This window comes from Trichophyton benhamiae (assembly GCF_000151125.1).
Source record: "Trichophyton benhamiae CBS 112371 chromosome Unknown contig01535.1, whole genome shotgun sequence".
Lineage (NCBI taxonomy): Eukaryota > Fungi > Ascomycota > Eurotiomycetes > Onygenales > Arthrodermataceae > Trichophyton > Trichophyton benhamiae.
The window spans coordinates 64,465-88,135 of record NW_003315109.1 but is presented as its reverse complement, the minus strand read 5'-3'; the positions used below and the strand labels follow the sequence as shown (position 1 = coordinate 88,135).

Here is a 23,671-nt window from a genome sequence, read left to right as displayed (position 1 = left end):
TGATTCCGCCCTCCTCACTTGTTGCTTGCTTCTCTTTGTGTGATTCCGCGCCACGAAAACTATCTCTGTGGTCCACAAGTTATGTAAGCCGTGAAATGGTGGAAGGAAAGCAGGGGACGGGAAGAATAATAATACTGGAATAATACTGGACAACAATGAGGGATGGGATGGCAGAGGTCAGGGGGGAGAAGGTCAGCCTACGCCCTGGGAACGGATACAGTTGCTCAGGGGTTCTGTACTTAGACCTCCCCTCGTACAAAATATCCCCTAGCCTTGCCGGAGCATCGATCTTCAATCCCAAGGCTCTGCTCTTCGGGCTCTGGCCTGGGATCCGAGCCTTCCTTGTATTCTCGTAGATTTTTTTGGCTGATGCAAATCAAACCCGTTGAGCTTTCCAGAGTCCTCGGTCAGCCAGGCGACGGGGCTATATTGAACCATAGCCTGCTTACTGCTGTCTCCTGCATCTGCCTGTCGCCTCGCATCCGTTCAAATGGCCAGTAACAATGGCGTTGGCTTGATAATCATCGTCCTGACCTGCAGATAATGTGTATAAGCCCATGCCCATAAGCCACCCGCGCCATGCAAGCATCTCAGCTACCGCAACCACAGGCAAGGCCGGAGTATCCCTGCTTACCGCGCTCACTCCGTACCTATCAACCACAGCTCTCTCTTTCCAGCGTGCTCGTATAGTCAACGGGAGATTCGCATCGTCTGCAGCCATCCTGTATGTCGTTGTCGTTGTAGATTGTAGTCGTTGGAGAAGCGTTGACGTCCTGATTAGTCACCCATCGACCACCCACGACCCTTCGGCCTCGCAACTTCAACTCCTGAACTTCCCATCGACAGCCAACCTCGAACAGCTATCCACGACACCGCTCAACCATGACCAGAGACACGCCTGCTCAGCTTCTTGTGCGCTCTCTCGGAGCCTCCTCAGCGTAGTGTCGACCTTCTGCCCCGAGCATGGCCAATGGATAGCAGGAGAATGCGGGGAGCAAGACGGCCACTGCATAGCTAAGCTGATAACCACCCATCTGCTTGGGCCCCCTTGAGCAATCATGCAGCAGACTCGTAAGTAAGCCCCTTCGCTCGCTCTGTCTTCTCTGCCTCCTTCAATGGCCATTGGCCTGCGCCATGTATTGCCCTGTTGTTCCCTGTCTACTGCGTTGTTCTTCTCGTCTTGTTCGCCCTCGGGCCTCTGGTTGGGTGAAACGCGCTTGACATCATCTCACTCACCAGCTGTTGCAGCTAGTCCACACCCGATGCGACAGGCCCCGCCGGGTCAAGGCCAGTCCCTGGCTCTCAGTAGTAGTAGTTCGACCCCTGACGAGTTGACAGCGGCAGTGGCAGCACCAGGAGCAGCAGCAGCAACCGCAACAGCAGGATCAGGACCGGCGGCGCACACGCCTGCCATCCATTCTCCCTCAGACAGAGCCGCTTCTGCATCTGCTCCTCCTGCCGCTGGTGCTTCTGGCATTTCTGCTGCCACGAGAAACCCACCTTCGTCGACGCCACACAGTCGAGATGTTTCTAGTGCTCGAGGCCGGGCGGGAGATGCGACTTCGGCAACTGGATTTGGCCTTGCTTCTTCTCTCCAACCACATCCCCAGCTACGCAACCAGTCTCACTCGAAGAGCCCGGAGCCGTCGAGCGAGCGAGAACGGTCCGTCGGCGTTGCGTCTGACAGCACTGAAGGCCTAGAGAGACGGCCGTCGAACTCGTACGGCCATCACCGTCAGGCCTCTATCGTCCACGGCAACATTCAGCACTCGAGAGGACCTAGTTTTGCCAATTCGCAAGTCACCTCTAGCCCTCTCAGTCCCGAGATGATCTCGGCAGCTGGACTCACGCCGTCTCTGAACGAATCTAAGCTGAACGGCGGTTCTCGAGAGAATGGAGACTACTCATCTTCCAACTTTGTATCCTCTGCCGGCGGCGTGGGGAATATTCTTCAGGCCTCCCCTTTGTCGTTGATACAGGATACCGTGAGGCAAGATGGCTTGGAACGCCAACACTCCCATCGTCGAGCTGTTACAACGGGTAAACTACGGAGGGAAAACTCTCACTCGAAAACTCGGTCTGGTCATACCAACCAGGAAGCAAAGACAGTGGGAGAGTATGCTCTCCATCACCTTTTTAATTCGGTTCGTCACGCTGTAATCTACCTGTTTCCCTTCACAAACAATACTGACTATATATATAGTTCGTGGGCCAAGCGGAGGAAAAGATCAACAAATGTATCATGAGCTTAGGGGAGTTTGAGGCGCCTGTAGAACAGGTATGCGGTCCTGGTGCGGACCCAACCTTTGATCAACTTATAGCTGCTCTCGGTCATATTGCGAAGCAGAAACCAAAACCGCTTATCGACACGATCATGGTATGGAGAAAGTCAAAAGGTGATGCTGCGGCTACCGCAAAGCAAGGCTGGGTTCAGGTATGTGCTATCCCAACATCGAAGCTTGATATGGCCGCTGCTAACGTTGCTATTAAGCCTAAACCTCCACCACAAATATCGGCGACCATAATCCGGCGCAACACAGAACCTCCACAGCCTGGAGTAGACGCACCAGACGCTGGGTCCCCACCTCCATCCATTCCTATCATTAACCGACAGGAAGACATACTCATGACCGAACGACGAGCAACGGTCTCCGTCTATCTTGTCTGCCGAGTCCTTATTGAAATATTCAATCAAAGTTCTATCAATGCGATTACACAGGAAATGGCCAGCCGGCTGGAGGACATTGTGTTTGGACAGCTGAAGGCGGTTGATCCGGAACAAATTGCTGCATCACCGCTAAGAATGGCTAACTGGCGCATCTATGGGCAATTACTCGGTATCATGAGTGAAAACAACTTCTCCAGTGTTTCCAACCAGTACCTTACCGAACTGGCTCAATACCAACGAGAGGAGGGACGGATACCCGCTACCAAGGAGGCTGAGACTAGAGCCGAGTTATTAATTTACGGAATGCGACACCTTCGGCTTCGAGTTTACCCTGATGAGAGATGGGCAAAGACATGTGATTTTTTGCAATCACTTGCTAGGCTGTTCAGTGACGCACACGGCCAACGGCTGAAACAAGCATACTGTCAGATACTCGAGACTTTTCTGCTTCCTATCGCCGCCAATCCTAGTTGTGACCTGTCCTCGCCCAAATGGAAGGAATTCCTAGAGATTCTTGTGCCTCGTCTATCTCAAGTTCTCATCAAACCTCGACATTGGAATAGCGCTTTTCCTCTTCATATTCTCCTCCTATGTGTATCACCTCGAGACACATTCCTCTCTCAATGGATGCCCACTGTGAATGCTCTTTCGCCAAAGCTGAAAGAGCGTCCCACTAGAGCAGCTGCACTTCAGGCCATATGCAGATTACTCTGGACTTACTTGTATCGCTATGCTGATCCACTAAGCAATCCTCTCCGTAAAACGGAAGAGGTTATTCGAATTGTTCTTCCTGGTGGGAGACGAACCTATCTCACCACTGAGCCTACAGTTGCAGAACCAATCACCCAGTTGGTACGCATGATTGGATTCAAGCATCCAGAGATGTGTTTTCGTTCCATCATATTCCCTCTAGTCAATTCTGATCTATTTGCATCCGGCAAAGACTTGAAAATCGAGCATATGGAACCAGAAAAGATGGTCATCGGCATCCGTTCATTCCTGGCGATCATGGCGGATATCGAAAACGGTGGAGGAACACCTCCTCCTTTCCCCCAAGAATTTGCAATCACGGAGCAAACCCCCATCTCCCCTTTCGCTCCTCATGCGTCTATCCCCGAGCCACAATATACCACACCATCAACCCCTAAATCTCAACCGTCTCCGATCCCATTTAATCCATCAAAGTTGAATGATAGTACACGAAAATACTACCTACGTTTCTGTGAAATATTAGGAAAGATCACAATATTATGTGACAACACGTTTGGGGGACAAGCAGCTCTTGATGAAAAATTCGGCGGAGTTACGCCCAAAACTCCCATAACAGAACATTTCACCTTCGGACGACGCGATGACCATGCGAGCACTCCTGACCAAAAGCAAGGCTTTTACGATCTTCTACATGTTGCTGTTCAGGCACTTCCCCGCTGCCTTTCGGACCATATACCGTTCAACTCTCTTATTAACCTACTTTGCACGGGAACTGCACACGTACAGTCTAATATTGCGGCATCGTCTGCAGAATCACTCAAGTCGATTGCTCGCCAATCATATGCTCAGCATGTTGCTATTGGATTTGCTCGGTTCATATTCAATTTTGATGCCAGGTATTCGACTATGTCCGATGAGGGCATGCTGGGCCCCGGCCATATTGAATCAACATTACAATTATACGTTCAACTTATACAGATATGGATCGAGGAAATTAGGCAGAAAACCAAAGATGCCACCTTTGATGCGGCTGAGAAGGCTGGTACAGGTACCCGAGGACTTCAGCTCGACCTCTCTGGCGTCCTTGCTCATGTGGAGGAGATCGAATCCCATGGGCTATTCTTCTTATGTTCTCAGTCTAGGATTGTTCGGGCATTTGCTATCACCGTTCTTCGCCTTGTGACGGAATTCGACACGGCACTAGGAAAGAGCAATACCCGGATTATCCGCATAATGGAAGGGGATTCACGACGAGTCCTAGACTTGAAGGATGAGTCCCTGACCGTTGCTGAAAGAAGCAGGCTCCAAAAGGGCAGACAAGAAAATACAGCGCACAACACCCTTATTGAGCTGTGCAGTAGCGAAGTGTCATACGACTCCACTTTGTGGGCTAAAGTGTTTCCCAATCTCATTCGTATCAGTTTCGATACTTGTCCATTTGCCGTCACTCTTGGGCGTGAAATCGTTTGTGCCAGATTGGTTCACATGCACAAACAAATCACACATATAGCTGAAGGGCCCCCACCTATACAAATAAGTTCTCCTGACCATATTCCCACGCGTCCGATTATTTTACGAAACGGAACGTCACCTGAAGTCATGATCGAGCAGTGGAAACTGTATCTTATCATGGCTTGCACTACGTTGAACAGTGCTGGTGCGCAGTCTCAAAGCCAGCTGGCAAATGCACAACACGCTCGGAAGGCGTCCAAGTCTGGACAACAAAGTCAGGATAAGATTAACTCGGCAAGGTCACTTTTCGCATTCGTGATTCCGCTTCTCTCTGCCCCCCATGATTCCATCAGAAGTGCCATTGTTGTTGCCCTAGGCTCTATCAACATTGCGTTGTACCGAACCCTCCTGGAATCGTTGCAATATGCTGTAACTACCTGCAAGGAAGAGGCTAAAGTTCGCATCGGGACGCACCTTCGCACCCCAAGCACACCAAGACGGAACAGACGTACAGATCTACTCAGGACGGAAGTTACTAATGTGTATAAAGCGACTTCTCATTTCCTTAAGGAGCCGGAAGTATCCAATGACGACTGGATACTTAATAACATGGTGACATATACCCGAGACCTTCGGATATTCCTTAGTGATGTGGAAGTGCAAAATGATTTGGAGTTCCAAAATCTTCGATTTCATTTCTGCGGACTACTTGAACAGCTGTTCGACGGTATTAAACGGTCAAAAGAACCTACTCGATGGATGCCATTTGAATCCAGGAAATCTGCCTTCTCCCTCATGGAAGACTGGTGTGGCTACTCTCCTAATCAGAGCCAAATAGCGGCTCGAGAGGAAAACATGCGGAAGCTTACCATTGCAAGGCAGAGGGAGAATGGGGAGGTTCGTAGCACTGCTGCAATGGAGATCGAGAAAAGAAACCTACGTACCGCTGCTCTGAGTGCCATGGCGTCTCTCTGCGGAGGCCCGATACGCATTTCAACAGAAAGCGGAGCCATTCTCCAGTTCGATATTAGGCGTATGCTTTCGTGGATCGACATCATTCTCAACACTGAAAGCGACAAGTTACATACCATTGGTCGACGAGCATTGAAGAATCTGATCGTTCACAACAAAACTCTCCCGTACTTACTTGAGCAATGTATCGAGATGTGTTACCTATCGGAGCGACCCAAGGCTCTCGAAAGCTACTTTGAAGTTTTTTCCCAAGTTGTTGTGGAGGAAAGCGACTACCCCGTTGCATTCTGGCGTATCCTAGGTGCCGTCTTGTTCACTCTCGGGAACTCTAAAAGGGAGATCCGCATGAAATCCGCTCGCTTACTGAGAACAATTGAAGAGCGAGAACAGAAAAACTCGAGATTACAGGATTTCGATATTAGTATCTCTGACAGGACTACTGCTGTTTATAAGCTTGCTCAATTCGAGACTTCGAAACGACTTGCACAGCAACATGCTGATTTGGCATTCATCATCTTTTCAGAGTTCTCTTTACACTTCAAAAACATCCAACCGGATACACAGCGTAATATGGTTGCTGCAATTCTCCCTTGGATCCAGGCGATCGAGCTTCAACTAGATCCGAATGGTGGTCCGACTTCAAGATCATACATGTTGCTATCTAACCTTTTTGAAATCACCATTCGGTCTGGGACTGTGCTACCAAACGAGGTTCAGGCTCTTTGGCAAGCTCTTGCAACTGGCCCTCATGCTGGCAATGTACAGCTGGTTCTTGACTTTATAATCAACCTTTGCCTAGAGAGGAGGGAACAAAACTTCGTCGATTATGCTAAACAAATAGTTGTTTTCCTAGCCTCGACTCCAGCCGGTTCCAAGGTGATCGAGTTCTTCTTGCTTCAAGTCGTACCCAAGAATATGGTACACGAACGGCGTGAGCCGCTTCCCGCTCCGTCTGATCTGTCAAGCCTGCCATACGTTGCGGACCTAGGTACCATTTTACCCGTCGGGAACAAGCAAGTTGGCTTATCTTTGGGACAGGTGTCCATGATATTCCTTGTCGACTTGATGGTTGCGCCAGTGAGCATCGGATTCGAGAGTGTCATCAAACTAATCCATGTTGCACTTATATTTTGGGATCACTATACCTTGACCGTTAGAGAGCAAGCTCGCGAAATGCTGGTTCATCTAATTCATGAGCTTGTCGCATCGAAACTGGAAAATGAGGTCGAAGGTGCCCAACGTCAATCAATCGAGGATTTCGTGGAATGCATCAGACAAAGTGATTCTACGGTGGTATGGGAGTATGAGGACAACAATGGAAAAGACGAGAAAGCAGCAGGCACAAGGGTGCCGTCGTCTATGCATCATGTTGCCCACAGCGTAGCTAGAATATTTACCGCTGTTTACGAAGGGGTAAATGACCACTGGTCTAGAGAAGCGTTGAACTGGGCCACTTCTTGTCCCGTTAGACATCTCGCCTGTCGGTCGTTTCAAGTATTCAGATGCATATCTACGTCTCTTGATTCTCGGATGCTTGCCGATATGCTTGCACGGCTATCGAATACCATTGCCGAGGAAGAAACGGACTACCAGACCTTCTCAATGGAAATATTGACCACATTGAAAGTCATTATCAGCTCCCTTGCCCCACAAGACCTCTTACGATACCCTCAGCTGTTTTGGACCACCTGTGCTTGCCTTAACACAATCCATGAACGTGAATTTATGGAAAGTCTTGCTATGCTTGAAAAGTACTTGGATAAAATAGATCTTTCTGACGAGGGCGTGGCTGCCAAACTTTTAGAAAGCAAGCCGCCGAAGTGGGAGGGGGAATTCTGCGGAATTCAGGACCTGGTCTATAAGGGATTGAAATCGTCAGAGTCCTTACACGAAACACTCCGGATGCTGAGAAGACTAGCAGTATTGCCAAATACTGATCTAATTGGCGATGGGAATCGCTTGTTGTTTGCGGTCTGGGCAAACCTACCCGAATTGCTAAATGAATATGATCCTTCTAAGCCGTCAACCAATATTGAGATTCATGCGACTCTTCTCGCAAGCATTGCTGACAAACAAGGCTACTCTCAATTGTCCAACAGTTTGTTAGCTCTTTCCCGAACACAATATCGGACAAGTGATGAATTCTTGGCTGTTATTGTCAACTCAATATCGATGTACTTTTTCCCGGGCCAGGATGTGCAGAGCTTGGTATTCTTGATGGGTCTGCTAACTAACAACACGTCGTGGTTCCGAGTTAGCCTCATGCGGATTCTCAGTTCAGTTATATCCGAAATTGACATGCGTCGACCAGACATCTCCTGCCATGGTCCTGACCTCATTTCCCCCTTGCTTCGGCTCCTGCACACAAACCTTTGCCCCCAGGCCCTTGGAGTTCTTGACCACATTATGACCGTTGCCGGCAACCCCATGGAGCGCCACCACCTTCGAATGAGTATGGCTTCTTCGGCTTCATCAAGAGCTATCCGGAAGGAGTTTGAAGGAATTCAGAGTTTATATGGCATCCCCGAGCCCAATGGATGGTCAATTCCAATCCCGGCTGTGCAGTCAAACCTCACCAGAAACAATGTACATGCCGTGTTCTATACCTGCGCCGAGGAAGATGGTCTGGGAGGGCAGTCAACAACTTCCCCGGACCTAGAGTTCCACGTTGATGACTACGGTGACTCGTATTTCCCGGCATTCCGTGCAGACACAATGAAATCAGTTGATACAGGGAATGAAACAAACATGGGCGACTTGCTCCAGAAGCTGGATAGCCTGGACGATTTCTTCGAAGAGACAGAGGTCAATCCCTCCGTGCCTTCCATAACCGGAGCGTCTCTACATAGCTTTACAGCGAATGATTTTCCAGATGCAAGCACACACTTATACGACCAGCATACGGCTCCCCTGTTACGAAAGTCTCTAGCTAGAACGGCGTCATCGTCCTCGTTCCACAATGGCTTTGCTGATTCTAGGCTTCCTCTCACGCGCACTGATTCTAACAGTGTTGGTACCCCTTCTATCCACCCTTCACCTCTAAGCACCACTTCTTCGTCCTCTAACCAACCACGACGCGGCTCCCTCCACACCCGTTCAATTACCTCACCAAGCAATTATTATCCGCAGCCTGGCAACAACAATGGCAATCCGGGTACTCCTGAGCCAGGCTATATCGGGCGATCTTTCCTCTCGGATGATGATATTGAGGATGCGTTGTCGGACTCCGAAGATCGCCTAACGCTTCAGTATCCATCATCCTCTACTTCCCGTGCAGCCATCATTGGCAATAGCAACCCCGAAGGCGGCTCCTTTTCTCTGGACACCATGATTCGAAGTGGTGTTCGCCGACTGACCGGTGGCAACAACGCGGGAAGAGAAAGAGATCGTCAACGCGAGCTATTAAGAGCCCAACAACGGGCCATTGTACAGTCAGCTACTTCTCCCAGAGTACCAAAAGTTCCCCCAGAGTATCTAACAGGTGGAGCAAACAACCCAACCTCGCCCAACCAGTGAAGCCAAACATCGAGTTTTGACTCCAAAGAAATATAAAGATATCGCACTTTCTATGATCTATATACCCCTCTTCCGTTTATTCATATCATACCACAATCGACATATTTGCCATATTCCTTGTTATGTTATTCCCGAATCTTGTTATAGATCATGCTTTTCTTCATTGCTGTTCCATCTATGAATGACCTGTTAAAGTACTGTACGTGGGTATATGGGAGTTAGGCACATGCTCGCACTTTGTTTTTTCTAGCCAGCCCGTCCATCCACCTTGTTATATTTATGTATTTACCCGTGTACATCCATACGTTGGCGGAGCATTGATCGGGGCTTGATTTCATTGCTGTAGCGTTCTTGTGACATTATGTGATTTCAGGTATAAAAGAATATATGACAGTACCTCTGCGACTCCATTGAATGCACGCAGGGCTTCGATTAATCTAACAAGCCCTTACAATCTAGCTGATATTATTAGAGAAACCCACGCCCGTCCCCGTTTAATATCAGAGCAGTAACTCGCCAGCAACCAGCAGTTACAAGACTTTGCAAAGTTCGCCGATAGTGGTCCGAGCATATATCTGACACCTCATCCATTACTACAGAGAAACAACCGTCTCTTCGTCTTCTCTAGCCGAACCGCCCCTTAATTCCTCACTAGTGCTTCAAAGACACCGCAGGTTTCTAAGCCGCGTTGAAGATCACTGGTGTTCTTGGACGTTTCAGTGGCGACCTATTAGGTAACCGCCTTTGCTTTTTCTTTCCATTCTTTCTTTTATTTTTATTTTTTTTTGTCGGAGTAGATATCCTATCTCTGTGTCGAAATAAGCGATAGGAAAGCCATGGGCCAGCTATTCGTTTACGGAGTGCCTGGCTCAAACCACCCGCCTCAGAAAATGGCTGACTCTCTAAGGGCAGCAATGCTCGTTTCTCAGGGTAATCAATCAGTTATTATAAGGCATAGGTTGGTAACTTCTGGATATATATAAAGCATAAAATAGGCTATGTACAGGAGGAAAATTTAGAAAAAAGTTAACCAAAAAAAAAGCATTCAAGGAGTGTATGGTCAAGATATTGTACCGTCCGTCGCTACAGATGATGTATCTTCTTTACCCCCTCGAGTCGGCGGACTACCTCCTCTGGTTGGCGGTGATACGGTAGTTGTTGTGACAGAGATTGTTGTTTGCTGATAAACACCGTTCAATTCGTACTGCTGGTTCGGCGCTGGGCTGGATGTCCCGTTTATCCGAGAATACATCCTCTTGTACATGCCCGCGGGACTGCTTGGTGATACGGGCCCATCACTACTAACAAGCGTAGTGCAGGCAGTGTTTTCAAGATCTCTTGGGGAGTTGCTTTCCTGATTTGCTGATGAAGGGCCGTATCCGCCTTTGTGCTGAGTCACTTCGGAGTTCAATATCAATGCTCGTCGGGTAACCGCATAAATAATTGTGTGAACTAGCCCAGACGCCGACATAATCATTGCCGCGATGATGTAATAGGTAAATGAAGGCTTCGCGCCGGCTGCAGTAGCCATCCGGGAGGCAGCAATGGGTAGCGACAGGAAGACATAGGCAATTGGGTAGAGAATCATGAGCCTGACAACGCGTCTGAGGCGGGAGAGTTTGTCCTGCGACCTCTGAGTAAGAGAAGCAGATATAGCGACCTTATGGCGTAGGTAGAAGAAGAGTATGATATAAATGGTGACACTTCCAAATTGTGAAATGAAGACCCAAATGTAATGAGTTCCCAGTCTCAAGTCTTCACGGTTTGCACTAATCCAACACTATAAATTTAAGTCAGTATATGAAGAGACAAAAGAATAAAGGGGATATAAAGGCCGTCAACATACCCAGGCGCCGGAGTTCACATAAGCGTGTTTCCCTTCCATTATGATAGGTAACACAGTGAGGAACAGGGCGAACATCCAGATCCCAACCACGCAGAACACAAACGTCCGGTATTTCAATTTTCGGCCTAGTACGACGGTGATGAACGTGTGTATCGCGATTGCCAGGACAAATAAGCCACTGGTTGGAACCCCCTCTTGGAATAACCATCCCTGGATAATGCAAGTGTTCGAACTCCCAGCTATATGGCCGACCCGATACCAGTGAAGTGTCATGATAGCACCGCCGGCTGTTTGCATATCTGCAATAATCAGGTTATAAATAAGGATGACATATTGATTATAGCCGAGGTAAGTCGCTGAAAATCTTCGCCAGAAAACAAGTCGATATGTAATGATAGCGAATGAGCAAACCGTTGCAATGAGTGACATGAACGCAATGGTGATAACCGGCGGGAAATATCTGTAGTGAATGCGAAGTAGAGGGAAATTAAATCGCTCCAGGGCTGTTGTCTGGTCGGGCGACAGTCCACCAAGCCCACGGTTGGCTAGCAAAGTGGTATGCTCCTCCCGGGCCATGGCAAACAGGTCTAATATCCAATTCATGGTGCCGGTGTCGTTGATGAGCAATCTTGGAGCTGATGGGTGTAGGGCTGGTTCGAGGATGATAACACGGGATTGTCAATGGCCATGGAATATCTATGGAAGATATTGAACCCGGGGGCTCTGTTTGCCGGATAAAAGTATCAACCTGAAACAGCACCTTCCAGCAGAAGAATCCTGGGGAGATGCAGACACACTTATATAAACTGCCATCTTAGCTAGCGTCCTGTCGTATATTTGACTTGAGGCTTCAGTACAACATGTCAATCAGTCCATTCAATGCCCAACAGGCTAGCTGCATGCATTCTAGGCCTGAGGGGCTGATCCTTTTTCTCCGGAGAACAGGAAAGGGGATCCAGTCAACTCATGTGCCGCAATGGAGTAGCTCGTTTACTCCAACCAGCAGCGTTTAAGGCCCTGCAAGAACGTTGACCTAGTGATATCTTTTTCCGTGCAAACATCTCGACTATCTTCGTATTATCTCTTCACTAGTGGCAATCGGGGCCCACTAATCTGGCGCTCTCGAGACTGAGTGGCCTGCATCGAGGCGCTAGTCTAATATCGCACGGCTTGACTGGTGTGCGCGAGCTACTCCGTAGATGTACTCCGTATGGGGTAGATGCAATGTGCGATGCAGGCGCAGTGGCAGTGGCAGTCGACATCTCAGAATCTGGCGGTGGACTGGGCTCCTTCTAGAGAATTCCTTAAGCCACAACCCGCTCCAGTTCCTCGAACAAACAATGGGCTGACAAGGACAGCTGCATAACAATCTGATAACCCCGTCGGCTGTAACGGGTAGATGGAGAGCACGGATTATCGCACCATCTGGGTGCCTAGTTCCGAAATCACCAGGGAATCCCTGCTTAAGAGAAATCATTCGAGGCACAGAAATACCCCTGGCTATTTTCGCATCCCCTGAACCTGTCGATGGGGGGAGGTAGCGTGTGGCAGTTACTTTGTGACCAGCGGCAGATTGTACAACAGTCATCTTTTATGCCTCGATGTTCATCTTGTTCTCATGTTGTCCGACAGCCATTCACAGTTGCCGTTGGCGCTGCCCAGAACGTCTATTGGGTTGATCTTCTGTGAAAGTGGCAACCTTAGCCCTTAGTATAAATTCGCCGTCAGAAGAGGCCTCACCCTTTTGTTATTTCTGTTACCTCATAGCTCGTGTAACTTGGGATAATAAGTAAATAGCCGCCTTTAGTTTCTTGCTCCCTTTCCCCAGGCCACGGAATCTCCGACTATTGAATGCAGACATGGAGGCCGACATATGGTTTGCATATCCGCCAGTTAGTGCCGTAGATCCTCGCTAGGTTCCTTTATTCCAAAAAACAGATTCGACGCCATTCGTTGAAGCGTTGACAAGGACAGTATGAGTCCATCGTATGCATACTTATATGGGGAATAGACTGCACTTCACCAGAAATCGATGCAAACCGTTCCTGTCAAATTCGTTTGGCCGGAGCGCCTCAGATATATCACAATCGATAAAACCCTGGCTCAGCGGATAATACCCCCATCAACCGCACGGTGCTTCCAGCCTATATTTGTACGGGGTACGGAGTACTGCATCAAGCAATACTCCAGCTGGAAGTAAAGGGCCAGACCAGTGCCGCTAGTGAGAGAACCACGAGGCACACAGTAAGTTGGTCCCACTCGCCTATGTTTGAATACTTCGCCGAACTGAGTACCATCGAGCAAGCCTAGTGATAATGAACAATAATGAACCGCTCCTTGTTCAATTTAGGTTCTTTTCTTGGAAACTCTGGGAATCTCGATCAGCATTATTAGCAGCAGCTCACCTTCAAGAAAGAGCTAAGAAAAAGACACTGTCAACCGTGGATAGTCATTCCAGGGCATATTGCATGCATCACCATCCAATAGTGGTTGATTAAGCTACCCTGCCTTTCAAACAACGTCCTGGCATTTTCACATAGTATAGCTCTTGAGCCCTATGAGGAGGCTATAGGCATCAACCTCTCTATCTGGCGATGAACTGGCCATGACATAAAAACGCTCTCCTGGTCCCACATAGAATTAGGTACGGGACACTCCGCACGTGTCTTCCGCAAGAAGCGGGCCATCCCAGCATCCATAGTGGCATGACTGATTAATGGAGTTATCCTGTATCCTTATGGCCGGTCAGGCTCTCTGCCATCTGTCCAGATTCCGAAATCTCACCTCAACCACGTTGATTGAGTACGGAGTATAACATCGGCAGCTGTGAAGGGGTTCTGTATAGAGTTCTTGCAGTTGTGCTCACTTATCCGTATGTATGAGGCTTATAAAGTGGAGGCCAGATTTACAATTGATATCAGCGCCGTCGTTCAGCCGTGGATAAACTATTGAGATAAGCGTTCTCGTCACAATTGCCAGATCAGAGTGCCATCTCTAGCACATTTGACATTATTGGGTCCGTTCCAGACTTATGACCCCCTAATTCAGTCTGAGAGGTGTCGTTATAATGGGTATACGGCATATGGGAGCCCCCGTCCCGGCCTCCAGAGCCATATCAATATTTTCATGTCGTTCTTCCGTTTCTTCGTTTGTTGAATTTTCGTTGAAGTTTGAAAGTTACATATATACGAGATATTACGAAAATTACAATGACTAACCTTAAATTACTGCTGGCTAAACAAAAATACATGGTATCGCTGATACACAACTCCAACCTCACAAGAGTTTCAGGGGTAAAAAGGGCTATCTTGTGCACAAACATTGCTCTCATATATACAGATAAAAATGCTACGAGACATTGATTCATTGCAGGTGGTGGTCAAGATATCCATTTTAAGCTCGACCTAAAATTAAAAATACATCCGGAGTACGGGGTATATGGCATACATATACGCACAGGCTTCATTAGCATTTTTCTCCCACCAGTCAGAGAAAGCATACCACACACTCCCCTTCATAAGGTGCTAGCCGAGGTTCCTTCATTCCGGTAGGTTCCTTGTGAAACGTTCGGAGTATGGATACCATCTCTTCCTGGCATGGGCAAACCGACGATGGTCCTACACCTATTACTTCCTAATTTCCCAGACCAAATACAGTCGAAAACGAGATTATAGCGTTAGTATAAGGATCGATATAAGAGTTGAAGTTAACTCGCTTGATTTCTATTTTGCAAACATCAGAAAGCTACGGCTAAGTGAGTAGCTTTGCTATTATATTGCTGCATTGGGGGAAACAGGGTGCAGGGTGAAAGGTGTACAAGATGTATACATACTGAACGAGAAAGGAAATACGAGAAGTCCACTCGAAATGTTTAGAAAGAGAACAAATGAAAGAGAGAGAAATATAACGGGGAAAAGTAAAGGCCACGCAGAGACATATGAAAGTAGGTGTAATCTCAGGTACAGATACGGCGTGATGATATATATAACAGAGCAGCAAACCAGGCGAATAACAGCACAGGAATAAAGAGGATAATAGTAAAATAAGGGGGAAAGAAGGAAAATGGGGAATCAGAGTAAGATAGCCAGATATCAAGTCAGGACCAAACACAAGGTATAATGAGTAAAGGGCAGCAAAGGTATAATTGAGAAATGTGATTGGAAAAAAAAGAAAAGAAAAGAAAAAAAGGGATATTAAAAGAGGAAATATGGAGGCAGATACGTCTATGAGAGTAAAGTTGACGTTCCGGGCCTGATGTAATTAGGACCACTGGGTGTCTTGCCCATTGGGTTGACGTTTTCTTCTTCCTGTGCTGTCTCATGAGCGTGCTCGTCATCATGTTCTACTATTTTTGTGGGTATTTCGTTTGGTCCGTACTGCTGGCTTGATCGCTCTTGGAACGTTGAGCTGCTGGCCATGGACATTGACGTGCTTGACCGGTTTGGGACAAGGTCGGGGGTAGGGGGAATAGTAGACTGACGGCCATCGGGGCTGAGATTCGCTCTCTCGTTGTCGTCCGCCTCGCTTCCGTTGGGTCGCTCGAGGTCCATTCCTCCTTGGCTTGAGTTGTGCTTGGAGAGCTCGGAGTTATCGAAGTCTGCCTGGGCAAGCTGGAGACCCTCGACGGCGGCGGCACACTGATCGCTGATGGTGCGGATGATGTCTGCAATAGCATCGGTTTTGTCGCGGAGATGTCTATCAGCTACGTCAGACATGCTTAGTCTTATGGAGCGTCTCCTCTTGTCGACGCTCAACATGCGGTTGTCCGCGTTGGTAGGGGCGTCATCTGACAGAGCGGGAGTAGCAGACCGGTTACTAAGACGGGAGCTGGATTTCCGGCTCGAGGCGGTTTTATTGGCGGAGTCTTGGGGTTTGGATGGTTCTTCATCACCTTTGGCAGTATCCTCGGCTGACATGTCATGGCCTTCTTCAATGTACCGAGATAACTCGGGAGAGCTGTCGATGGAGCGAACAATGTGCTCCATGTGGTGAGCCTGCCCATTAATAAGGCTCCGAAGATGGATAACGACACGTTGAGCATCGTCTCGTTGGCGCAAAAGATTCGAATTGGTATGCTGTAGAGAAGCAATCTCCTTTTCGTTGCGCTTTCTTTCGCGCTCCAATTCTTCAGCAATCTCCTGCTGGAGTACTAGAGCCTCTAGGGCATCGTCACGCTGCTTCTCAGTGCCAGATAGACGCAGAGTAAGGCGAATGATATCATCCTTCTGCTGGTCGATAAGACTGGTAAGGCGGCGACTTTCACGCTTATGCGTTTCAATCTTGACCTTGAGCTCTGAAGTTTCCTTGGTAAGCTGTTCAGCAAACTTCTGGAACTTGAGGAATTGCTGCTTCCAGGTCTCGAGCTCCTCGACAAGGAAGTTGTTGCGTTTGGTGACCTTGGTTAACTCAGTATCCATTCTGCCCTTGAGGTTAATGAAGTCTTGCCAGGCTTCAAGAGCATCTCTGGAGTACTGGTTACGTTCACGGACGATCTCGTTGAGATGTCTCATGGACACCTTGGTCATCAATGGCTTCTTGACTGATCCTCCAAACACAGCCTTCAGACCAGTATTGCGACCCTAGTGACGAATGTTAGTACTAGTATATTTCATCTTGGGTAATGAAAGAAAAAAAAAATCATAATACGTACCAGTTTCTCGCAAACATGGTCCATGACAGCCATGACAGCATCCTGATTCCACCATTGGGGGTCCTGGACACTTTCAACCTCTCCCCTCATGACGATGATCTGGCCAGCTGGAACTAGCTTTCCACCACCATAGGCAGATCTAAGGTGGGGAGGAGGCCCTGTGGGAGTCACCTCTCCGTTCAAGGCTTGAGTAAGACGAGTGATCATCTTATTTCTCTGGCCCTGCGTGAGGATGTTTGGAGGGCTTGAGGTTAAGACAAAGTTGCGATCTAGATCGATGACTAGTGCATCAGTTGGAGCAGTGAACAGATCGCGACATTCAGTGGTTACACCAAGGATATACGGGCCAGGCTCTTCAACAAGCTCCTTGACATGTCTGGCATGCACAACAGGATTATACAGGCCACTCCACTCGTACACTCGGACACAATAGCGGATAGTCTCAGTAGCAACAGTCAGGATGGCAGGGTAATGACTGACGAAGATGATCCTACGAGTAGGGGAAACGGCGGCTTCAATGACACCCACGATGTTCGGAATGGAAAGACAGGAGAACAAAGGCCACATAGCAAAGTTTTGGTAGCCAGTGGGGGAAGAAGGGAACTGATAGCACAGGGCATAGTCCTTCATGTCAATACGCACAAGGTCGTTGAGACGGGGCGCCGGAAAGCTGAGGATTCTGGAAACTTCCTCTGCATGGAACAGGTTGGTGGCCTTATTCCAATGGATCCACATTCCACGGAGATAATCACCTAGGAGATTGTAAAGGGGGTATCTGGAGAGGAAACTGAGGCAGTAAGGGATCCAATATATCTCCTCTGCGTTGTCGTAGAAGTTAACTTCTGTCTTCTTCCGCAGCTCCCTGATGGTCTCGGCACGCTTCTCGTCTGCCCGAGACCAGACCTTCAGGGCAATGCCGTAGAGGGTGTGAGAAGAGTCCTGCTGGAGGACGAACGAGTGGTGAACACAGTGAGGCTGGTTCTTGCCGGTGCATATCTCAACGTCATGGGGGAAACACGCCTGTATATACACCCAGTTAGCCAGCGTGCTCTCAACACAACATACACACACACACAACTAGTAGAAAGAAAGGATATGCAGAACACAACGCACCCGCATGGCAGCATGCAGAGACTTTGCTATCTCGTTGTCTTGCTCGAGTCTCGGGCTGCTGCCCAGGATCTCTGGCAGCCAGAATTGGCCCACGGCGCCCTTCATATGGCCTATCTTGCCCTGCGACGGCGGTGGGGCCTTCACCCACTGCGAGGGCTCGCGGCCAACACCGCAGACCATGTACGCATGCGTGAGGGTCTTGGGCGTCTTCTGCACCGGCTTCATGTTCAAAGTCGATGGAATTGGCTGTGTTATCCGCGAGTGCAGCGAGGACGTCCGGCTGGGGATCGTGAGGGACTCTGCCTGCTCGCGGGTCGCTGGCCGTTCCTTGGTCGTAGGCCGCACAAAAGAGGCACGCTCTCGCAACGAGGGAGCCATGGCTAACTTTCCTGTGGCTATTATGATGTCTATTACCTATATATTATCGTCGTTGCCGCCGCCGCTGCTGCTGCTGCTGGCCGTTTTGTGCTGTGTCAACCAGCAGACGTGGAAGATATAGAAAGAAAAAAAATGATAAGACGACGACAGACGACGGATTCCCTGTGACTCCCGCGATAATCGAGATGTTAGCAACTTGATCACCTCCCACAGCATCCCAGGAACCCTGGTGCGGGCAGCATTACACAGAAGACGGTTGGCAATGTGAATATATCGAGGATTGGACAGGTCATACACACAGTTCCGAGTCGGGCCAGCTTTTTTTTTTGTGACACCGGGACAGCCGTTTCAGACAAACGCTCTCTCTCTCCCCTCCCCTTTCTTTTCTCTTCCCTACGAGGCGAGGAGATCAAACGGCTTATATGCACGAAAGCCCTGCGCAGGAAAGCTGGGGTAGTCGACTCTCGTCCTCTCCGCTCGAAAAGGGACAAGCACCAGGGGTTCTCTTGATATGTGCTGCGGGAGAGGAAGTATATATGCAGGACGAAAAGTATAGGCCGTCAACGATGGACACAGCGAGCCCCAGGCTGCATGGAATCGCGAGAGAAAGCAAGCCTTCAGCACCGGCTATTAGAAAAACGAACAAGACGAACAGAGAAGAGGGCAGAGGCGAGCGATAGAAGGGATATCGACTCTGGATGGATGAAGGAAAGCAGAGCTGGAATTCGAGGAGAAAAGGTACGCAAACAAGGGTCAGGGGCAGCAGGGCAAGGGACGACCGGGTGGATAAGAGGATCAGGACCTTGACGGCACACTACGGGCTAGGCTAAACCAAATGGATGCTCCCTGGCTTCGCTCATTGCTGGCTGCCACAGGGTTGAATTTACGCCTGGCATCAGAGGGGGGACGGATGCCAGTCCTCCCTCGAATTTCCAGCAACACGGATTGGCCCGAAGGTTTCACCACGGACTTTTAGGCCCAAACTCTGGGCTCGTTGTTGAGCTCGTCTTGTTCCAGCAGAAAAAACGAGCCAGAGAGAGGGCGAGAGCAAGCAGAGACGAAGAGGATTCAGACCAGGAGGAAAAAGCAATATAGTGAAAAAAGGGACAGGGACAGGCTCGCTCGGCCGCTGGCGAACTCGAGGCCCTGCCCCACGGACTTCGACGCTACTGCAGCTGCACCAGTGCTTCGCCAATCGGGGGCTCAGGCTAACCAGGAACATGGGCTCAACGTGCCCGGGATTTACTCCGTTCCTGGTAAAGGGCGAGCTTGACAGGAGACAGGCAGAGGAGCAGCAGCAACGAGGAAACAGGGGGTAGCCAACATCAGGACAAGGGGAAAGATAAACTACTGCAGGAGGCGAAAACCCATCACAGCATTCCCTTCACTCCTTTTTGACGCCTCTGTCTCGCTATTATTATTTCTCCTCATTTCGAGTGCCAATTATACGAGCACACAGAGGAGGACAGACAGGGGGACACATCAGAGATAGTGATGGAACGGTAAAAAGCCAGCTTGTGCCATGGTCCTGGGGTCCAGTCCCGTCCCGAACATATAGGTAACTAGCTGGCCAGACAGGAGGTTTTATAACACATCAACCGTCCGTCCGACTTTATAACTGCTCACATCGCTCAGATATTAACCCCGACGATCCCTCTTTCTCCACCCGAAAAACTGCCACAGCGTGGGACGTGGACGGGTAAAAGTAAGCCCAGAAAAAGAGAAGAGCAGCAAGCAGCCAGCGAGGAGAGCACAGGAGGAGTCGAAAAAAAAAACAAACAACGTACCCCGAGGCTTTCTCCTGGCACTCTGCCATCTGCCGCTGCTCTTCTACTTCTTCTTCTTCTTCTTTCCAGGGGGGTTTATAGTTACGGCTGGCTTCTCCCTCTCTCTGATAGTTGGCCCCGTCATGGAGGTTTAGCACACGTGTGGAGCGGGACGAGGCAAAAAAGACGTGAAGAAAGTCAGCGAAAGGGAGCCAATAATAATCCCCTGCAGGACTTGAGCTCTCAAAAGGCCCCAATCCCTACATAGAATCCCCCGACTCCAGCATGGGCGGCCCCCTTTCATTTACACATGACGTTTGACTGAGATGAAAACAAATCGGTACTCCGGACACAAGAGCTTCATGGCTCCGCTTCCAAGTTCTTCTATCTGAAACGAGACGATCTACAGAGCACGAAGCTCGTAGCATCGCCATCGAAAACAACCCCAGAAGGCACAGCTCACTTTTTTTTGCATCTTCGTTCGGTTATTTTTATATATCAAATTCGTTTTATCTTCACTCATTTTCATTTAATTTAATTTTTTTTTTTTGCCTCCTCGAATAACACTTGATTACTAATATTTATCGATAAGATCTTCACGTGATTATGAGCTCATCGACTTTTTTTTCGAGCTTCGAGGAAGAATAAGAACGACGACGACGGCAAAAGAGCAGAGACGGCCAGCCAACGCAGCTGAAACTAACTTATATTACGAGTCGAATTATTGAGAGAGCAATGGACAAGGAAATCCAGCTGGCCGAGCTGCCTCTCACGCAGCTGTGCGCAATTTGGTACGTCGATTCTTAACCCAACCGGCAGAAGGGGCGGTCAAACTGTCGGTGACATGGAGGAATGGCAGAGGATCCGGGACGAAGCTAACAGAATGATGGGATAACAGCCATGAAAAGAGGCAAAAGTACAAATGCCCCCGGTGCGCTAGCCGCACGTGCTCGCTAGCCTGCTCCAAACGCCATAAGCTATGGTCACAATGCTCTGGCGTCCGAGACCCAGCTGAATACCTCAAGAGAAACGAATTGGCCACACCAGCTGCATTTGACAAGGACTTCAACTTCCTCACGAGCATTGAAAGGTCACTCGAGCGTGCCGAAGTCGATGCCGAAACCCGAGGAATCGATCTCGTCCCCAACTCTGATCCCGATGGAGGCAAGGCAAAGCAACGGGGTGATATGGCGCGAGGCGAGCTGCCCTTGCAGCGTGGCATGGAGAACAGTGGCGTGCGCATTGTCAAAGCTCCAAAGGGAATGACGCGGAACAAATTGAATACATCCCATTGGCATAGAAAGTGAGTTTCTTCCCGATGCACCCGGTTGTCATGGCTATCGAATGCAAGCTGATCTATGCTCCTATAGACGTAGATGTCTAAGCTGGGCGGTTGAGTGGGTATTCCCTGATGGCCGGAAAACAATAACCAAGTGCTTAGAGAACACCAGCGTTGGGACGGCACTCACTCGCGTGCCGCTGGTTAAGGAACTAGGTTTTAGCCGCCTGAACGATGAGAAGATCGCAGAGCCTCCGGCGAAAAAGAGGAAAGTATCCATTGAAAAGATCGTCAGGGACGGTGCCATTGATCCAGTGGAAGCAAGCACAGTCACATCTTGCACTCTTGAAGGTTCTGTAAGCGTGGAAGAGAATGATGATCCCGTCCCAGACGACGTATCTTCATCTAAAACACTGAGCCCCGGGCCTGCATTGCCGTCCGCAAACGAAAGCGAGGCCCCCTTAACGCCGCTACCAGTAGCTCTAACACCCACATCTCCACCAGCACCCGAAGATAACCCTCCTACTAACGATGATGGCTCATCAACAACACTACATATATACCTGCACAGGCCGCAGACATGCGCCAAAGTCCCGGTTCTCATACCGGTAACAGACCAGTCAATGGCCTTGGGAGCGGTACTTCGCGACAGAACTGTCCTCGAGTTCCCCACTTTTTATGTGCTTGAGCATTCTCCAGATCAGATATCAGGTGAGAAGTATTTGTTGGAAGAGCAGTACGTAACTCAGTACAAAGATGATATCGACCCAGACGGTTCTGGTGAAGAAGGGGAGATAGATGAAGAAGAGGAAAGCGAAGAAGCAAAAAGACTCGCTGAGCTAAATGCTCTAAAGGTAATGGAAGTACTCAGGAGAGACTTGGAAGCAAATGTTGCATCATATTTTGAATAGTCGACTGCATTTCATCTCATGATATCCGGGTAAACCCAGGATATACGGAATACGAAATATTGGATTATATGTCGTGTTGATTTGTATACATATACAAGAAGGCTTGAAGTATACAAATATGTACCCATATTGGAAAATCATATTTAATATGTTAACCTTTTCATTATGCTAGTTTTCCAGGCACAAATGGATGCCCGGCGCTCAAGCCTCCACAAACTGCCCATGCCTGACCATTGACGTAGCTACTCTCGTCGCTACCTAAGAATAAGGCAACACGAGCGATCTCGTCAGAAACAGCCCCTCTCATCAATGGATTCAGCTGCCCGATTTTCTTCTCCGTTCCTCTGCTGCGAGCATGGTCGTACATTGCCTTTGTCATACCAGTCTCTACCACACCCGGGCAGATTGCATTGACGCGAATCCCAGTACCACTCAGTTGGAATGAACATGTTTGAGCTAAGGAAATGACGGCAGCTTTGCTGGCCGAGTAATCTGTTGAACCAGCGTTGGACCGCATACCAGCAACAGAAGCAGTGAGAATAATGCTTCCGGCTGGGTACGGTTTGGCAGGCGATGTCTTCCTCATGGCTATAGAAGCATACTTGGTAGCCAAGAAGGGGCTGTGACCACCAGTCAATCATCAAACCGGTATCTTGAAACATGATCGAAAGTAAAGGCTTACCCCTTGGCATTCGTATCCATCGTTTGCATGAATTCCTCTCCAGAGACTTCGGTAAACAGTTTCGGAGCCCCGACGATCCCCGCATTAGCAAACATGATGTCCAGCCGGCCATAAGTTTTTATCACGTCGTCAACAACCTTCTTGACTTCTTCTTCATCTCCAGCATCAAACTGTCTCGTATGAACATTGACGCCAGGGTACAAGGATTCTATCTCCCGCTTGTGTACGTCGAGATGTGAATCTGCAAAGTCACAGATATAGATAGCTTTGGCACCATGGCGGGCATACTGATGGGCCGTTGCTCGTCCGATTCCGATGGGAGAGTTAGTTCCTTTCAAGCAAAGATATGTTAGCAATATCTCAATCAACAGACGGAGTAGCGGTAAACAACCAACCGGTTATAATCACGACCTTGTCCTTGATTCTTCTGCAATCGCAACTCATCAGCAACCGCAGACAAAGATCCAATAACGAAAAAGGCATCTCACGGTCCAAGAGAGTCCTGAGCAACCTCCCGGATCCTGGGAATATTCTCAAACTCGCCGGCATCAGGGATACCTTCTACCAGCTGCTGGCTGAGGGCTTGCAACCGCTTCTTAGCAACAGCCGTCATAATGCTTTGGGCGTGACAAAGGACGGGAGGAGAAGCCGTAGTGATAGTTCGAGGCAGGGACCAGAATACAGCTGGATAGACCGTGAGCTCCAGTCTCCGGTCTATATCATCGGT

General features: G+C 49.0%; 6 protein-coding genes across 6 annotated transcripts; 3 read left to right on the top strand and 3 right to left on the bottom strand.

The window, feature by feature from the left end:
* Positions 1-1,115: 1,115 nt before the first annotated feature.
* On the top strand, positions 1,116-9,319 carry ARB_06317 (uncharacterized protein; the record flags this gene model as incomplete). Its single annotated transcript, XM_003015148.1, has 2 exons — positions 1,116-2,144; positions 2,204-9,319. The coding sequence occupies 2 exons, from the start codon at positions 1,116-1,118 to the stop codon at positions 9,317-9,319; spliced, it is 8,145 nt and encodes a 2,714-aa protein (XP_003015194.1).
* A 1,060-nt stretch (positions 9,320-10,379) lies between these two features.
* On the bottom strand, positions 10,380-11,768 carry ARB_06316 (uncharacterized protein; the record flags this gene model as incomplete). The annotated part of the gene is made up of 2 exons (XM_003015147.1): positions 10,380-11,099; positions 11,166-11,768. 2 exons carry the CDS (start codon positions 11,766-11,768, stop codon positions 10,380-10,382), a joined length of 1,323 nt encoding a protein of 440 aa, XP_003015193.1.
* A 3,620-nt stretch (positions 11,769-15,388) lies between these two features.
* On the bottom strand, positions 15,389-18,153 carry ARB_06315 (uncharacterized protein; the record flags this gene model as incomplete). The annotated part of the gene is made up of 3 exons (XM_003015146.1): positions 15,389-16,744; positions 16,816-17,835; positions 17,929-18,153. The coding sequence occupies 3 exons, from the start codon at positions 18,151-18,153 to the stop codon at positions 15,389-15,391; spliced, it is 2,601 nt and encodes an 866-aa protein (XP_003015192.1).
* A 744-nt stretch (positions 18,154-18,897) lies between these two features.
* ARB_06314 (uncharacterized protein) lies at positions 18,898-19,401 on the top strand (the record flags this gene model as incomplete). The annotated part of the gene is made up of 2 exons (XM_003015145.1): positions 18,898-19,044; positions 19,243-19,401. The coding sequence occupies 2 exons, from the start codon at positions 18,898-18,900 to the stop codon at positions 19,399-19,401; spliced, it is 306 nt and encodes a 101-aa protein (XP_003015191.1).
* Positions 19,402-20,807: 1,406 nt separating this feature from the next.
* ARB_06313 (HIT finger domain protein, putative) lies at positions 20,808-22,262 on the top strand (the record flags this gene model as incomplete). Its single annotated transcript, XM_003015144.1, has 3 exons — positions 20,808-20,863; positions 21,013-21,375; positions 21,575-22,262. 3 exons carry the CDS (start codon positions 20,808-20,810, stop codon positions 22,260-22,262), a joined length of 1,107 nt encoding a protein of 368 aa, XP_003015190.1.
* A 163-nt stretch (positions 22,263-22,425) lies between these two features.
* On the bottom strand, positions 22,426-23,557 carry ARB_06312 (oxidoreductase, short-chain dehydrogenase/reductase family, putative; the record flags this gene model as incomplete). The annotated part of the gene is made up of 4 exons (XM_003015143.1): positions 22,426-22,882; positions 22,945-23,275; positions 23,340-23,371; positions 23,433-23,557. The coding sequence occupies 4 exons, from the start codon at positions 23,555-23,557 to the stop codon at positions 22,426-22,428; spliced, it is 945 nt and encodes a 314-aa protein (XP_003015189.1).
* Between the last annotated feature and the right edge of the window lie 114 nt (positions 23,558-23,671).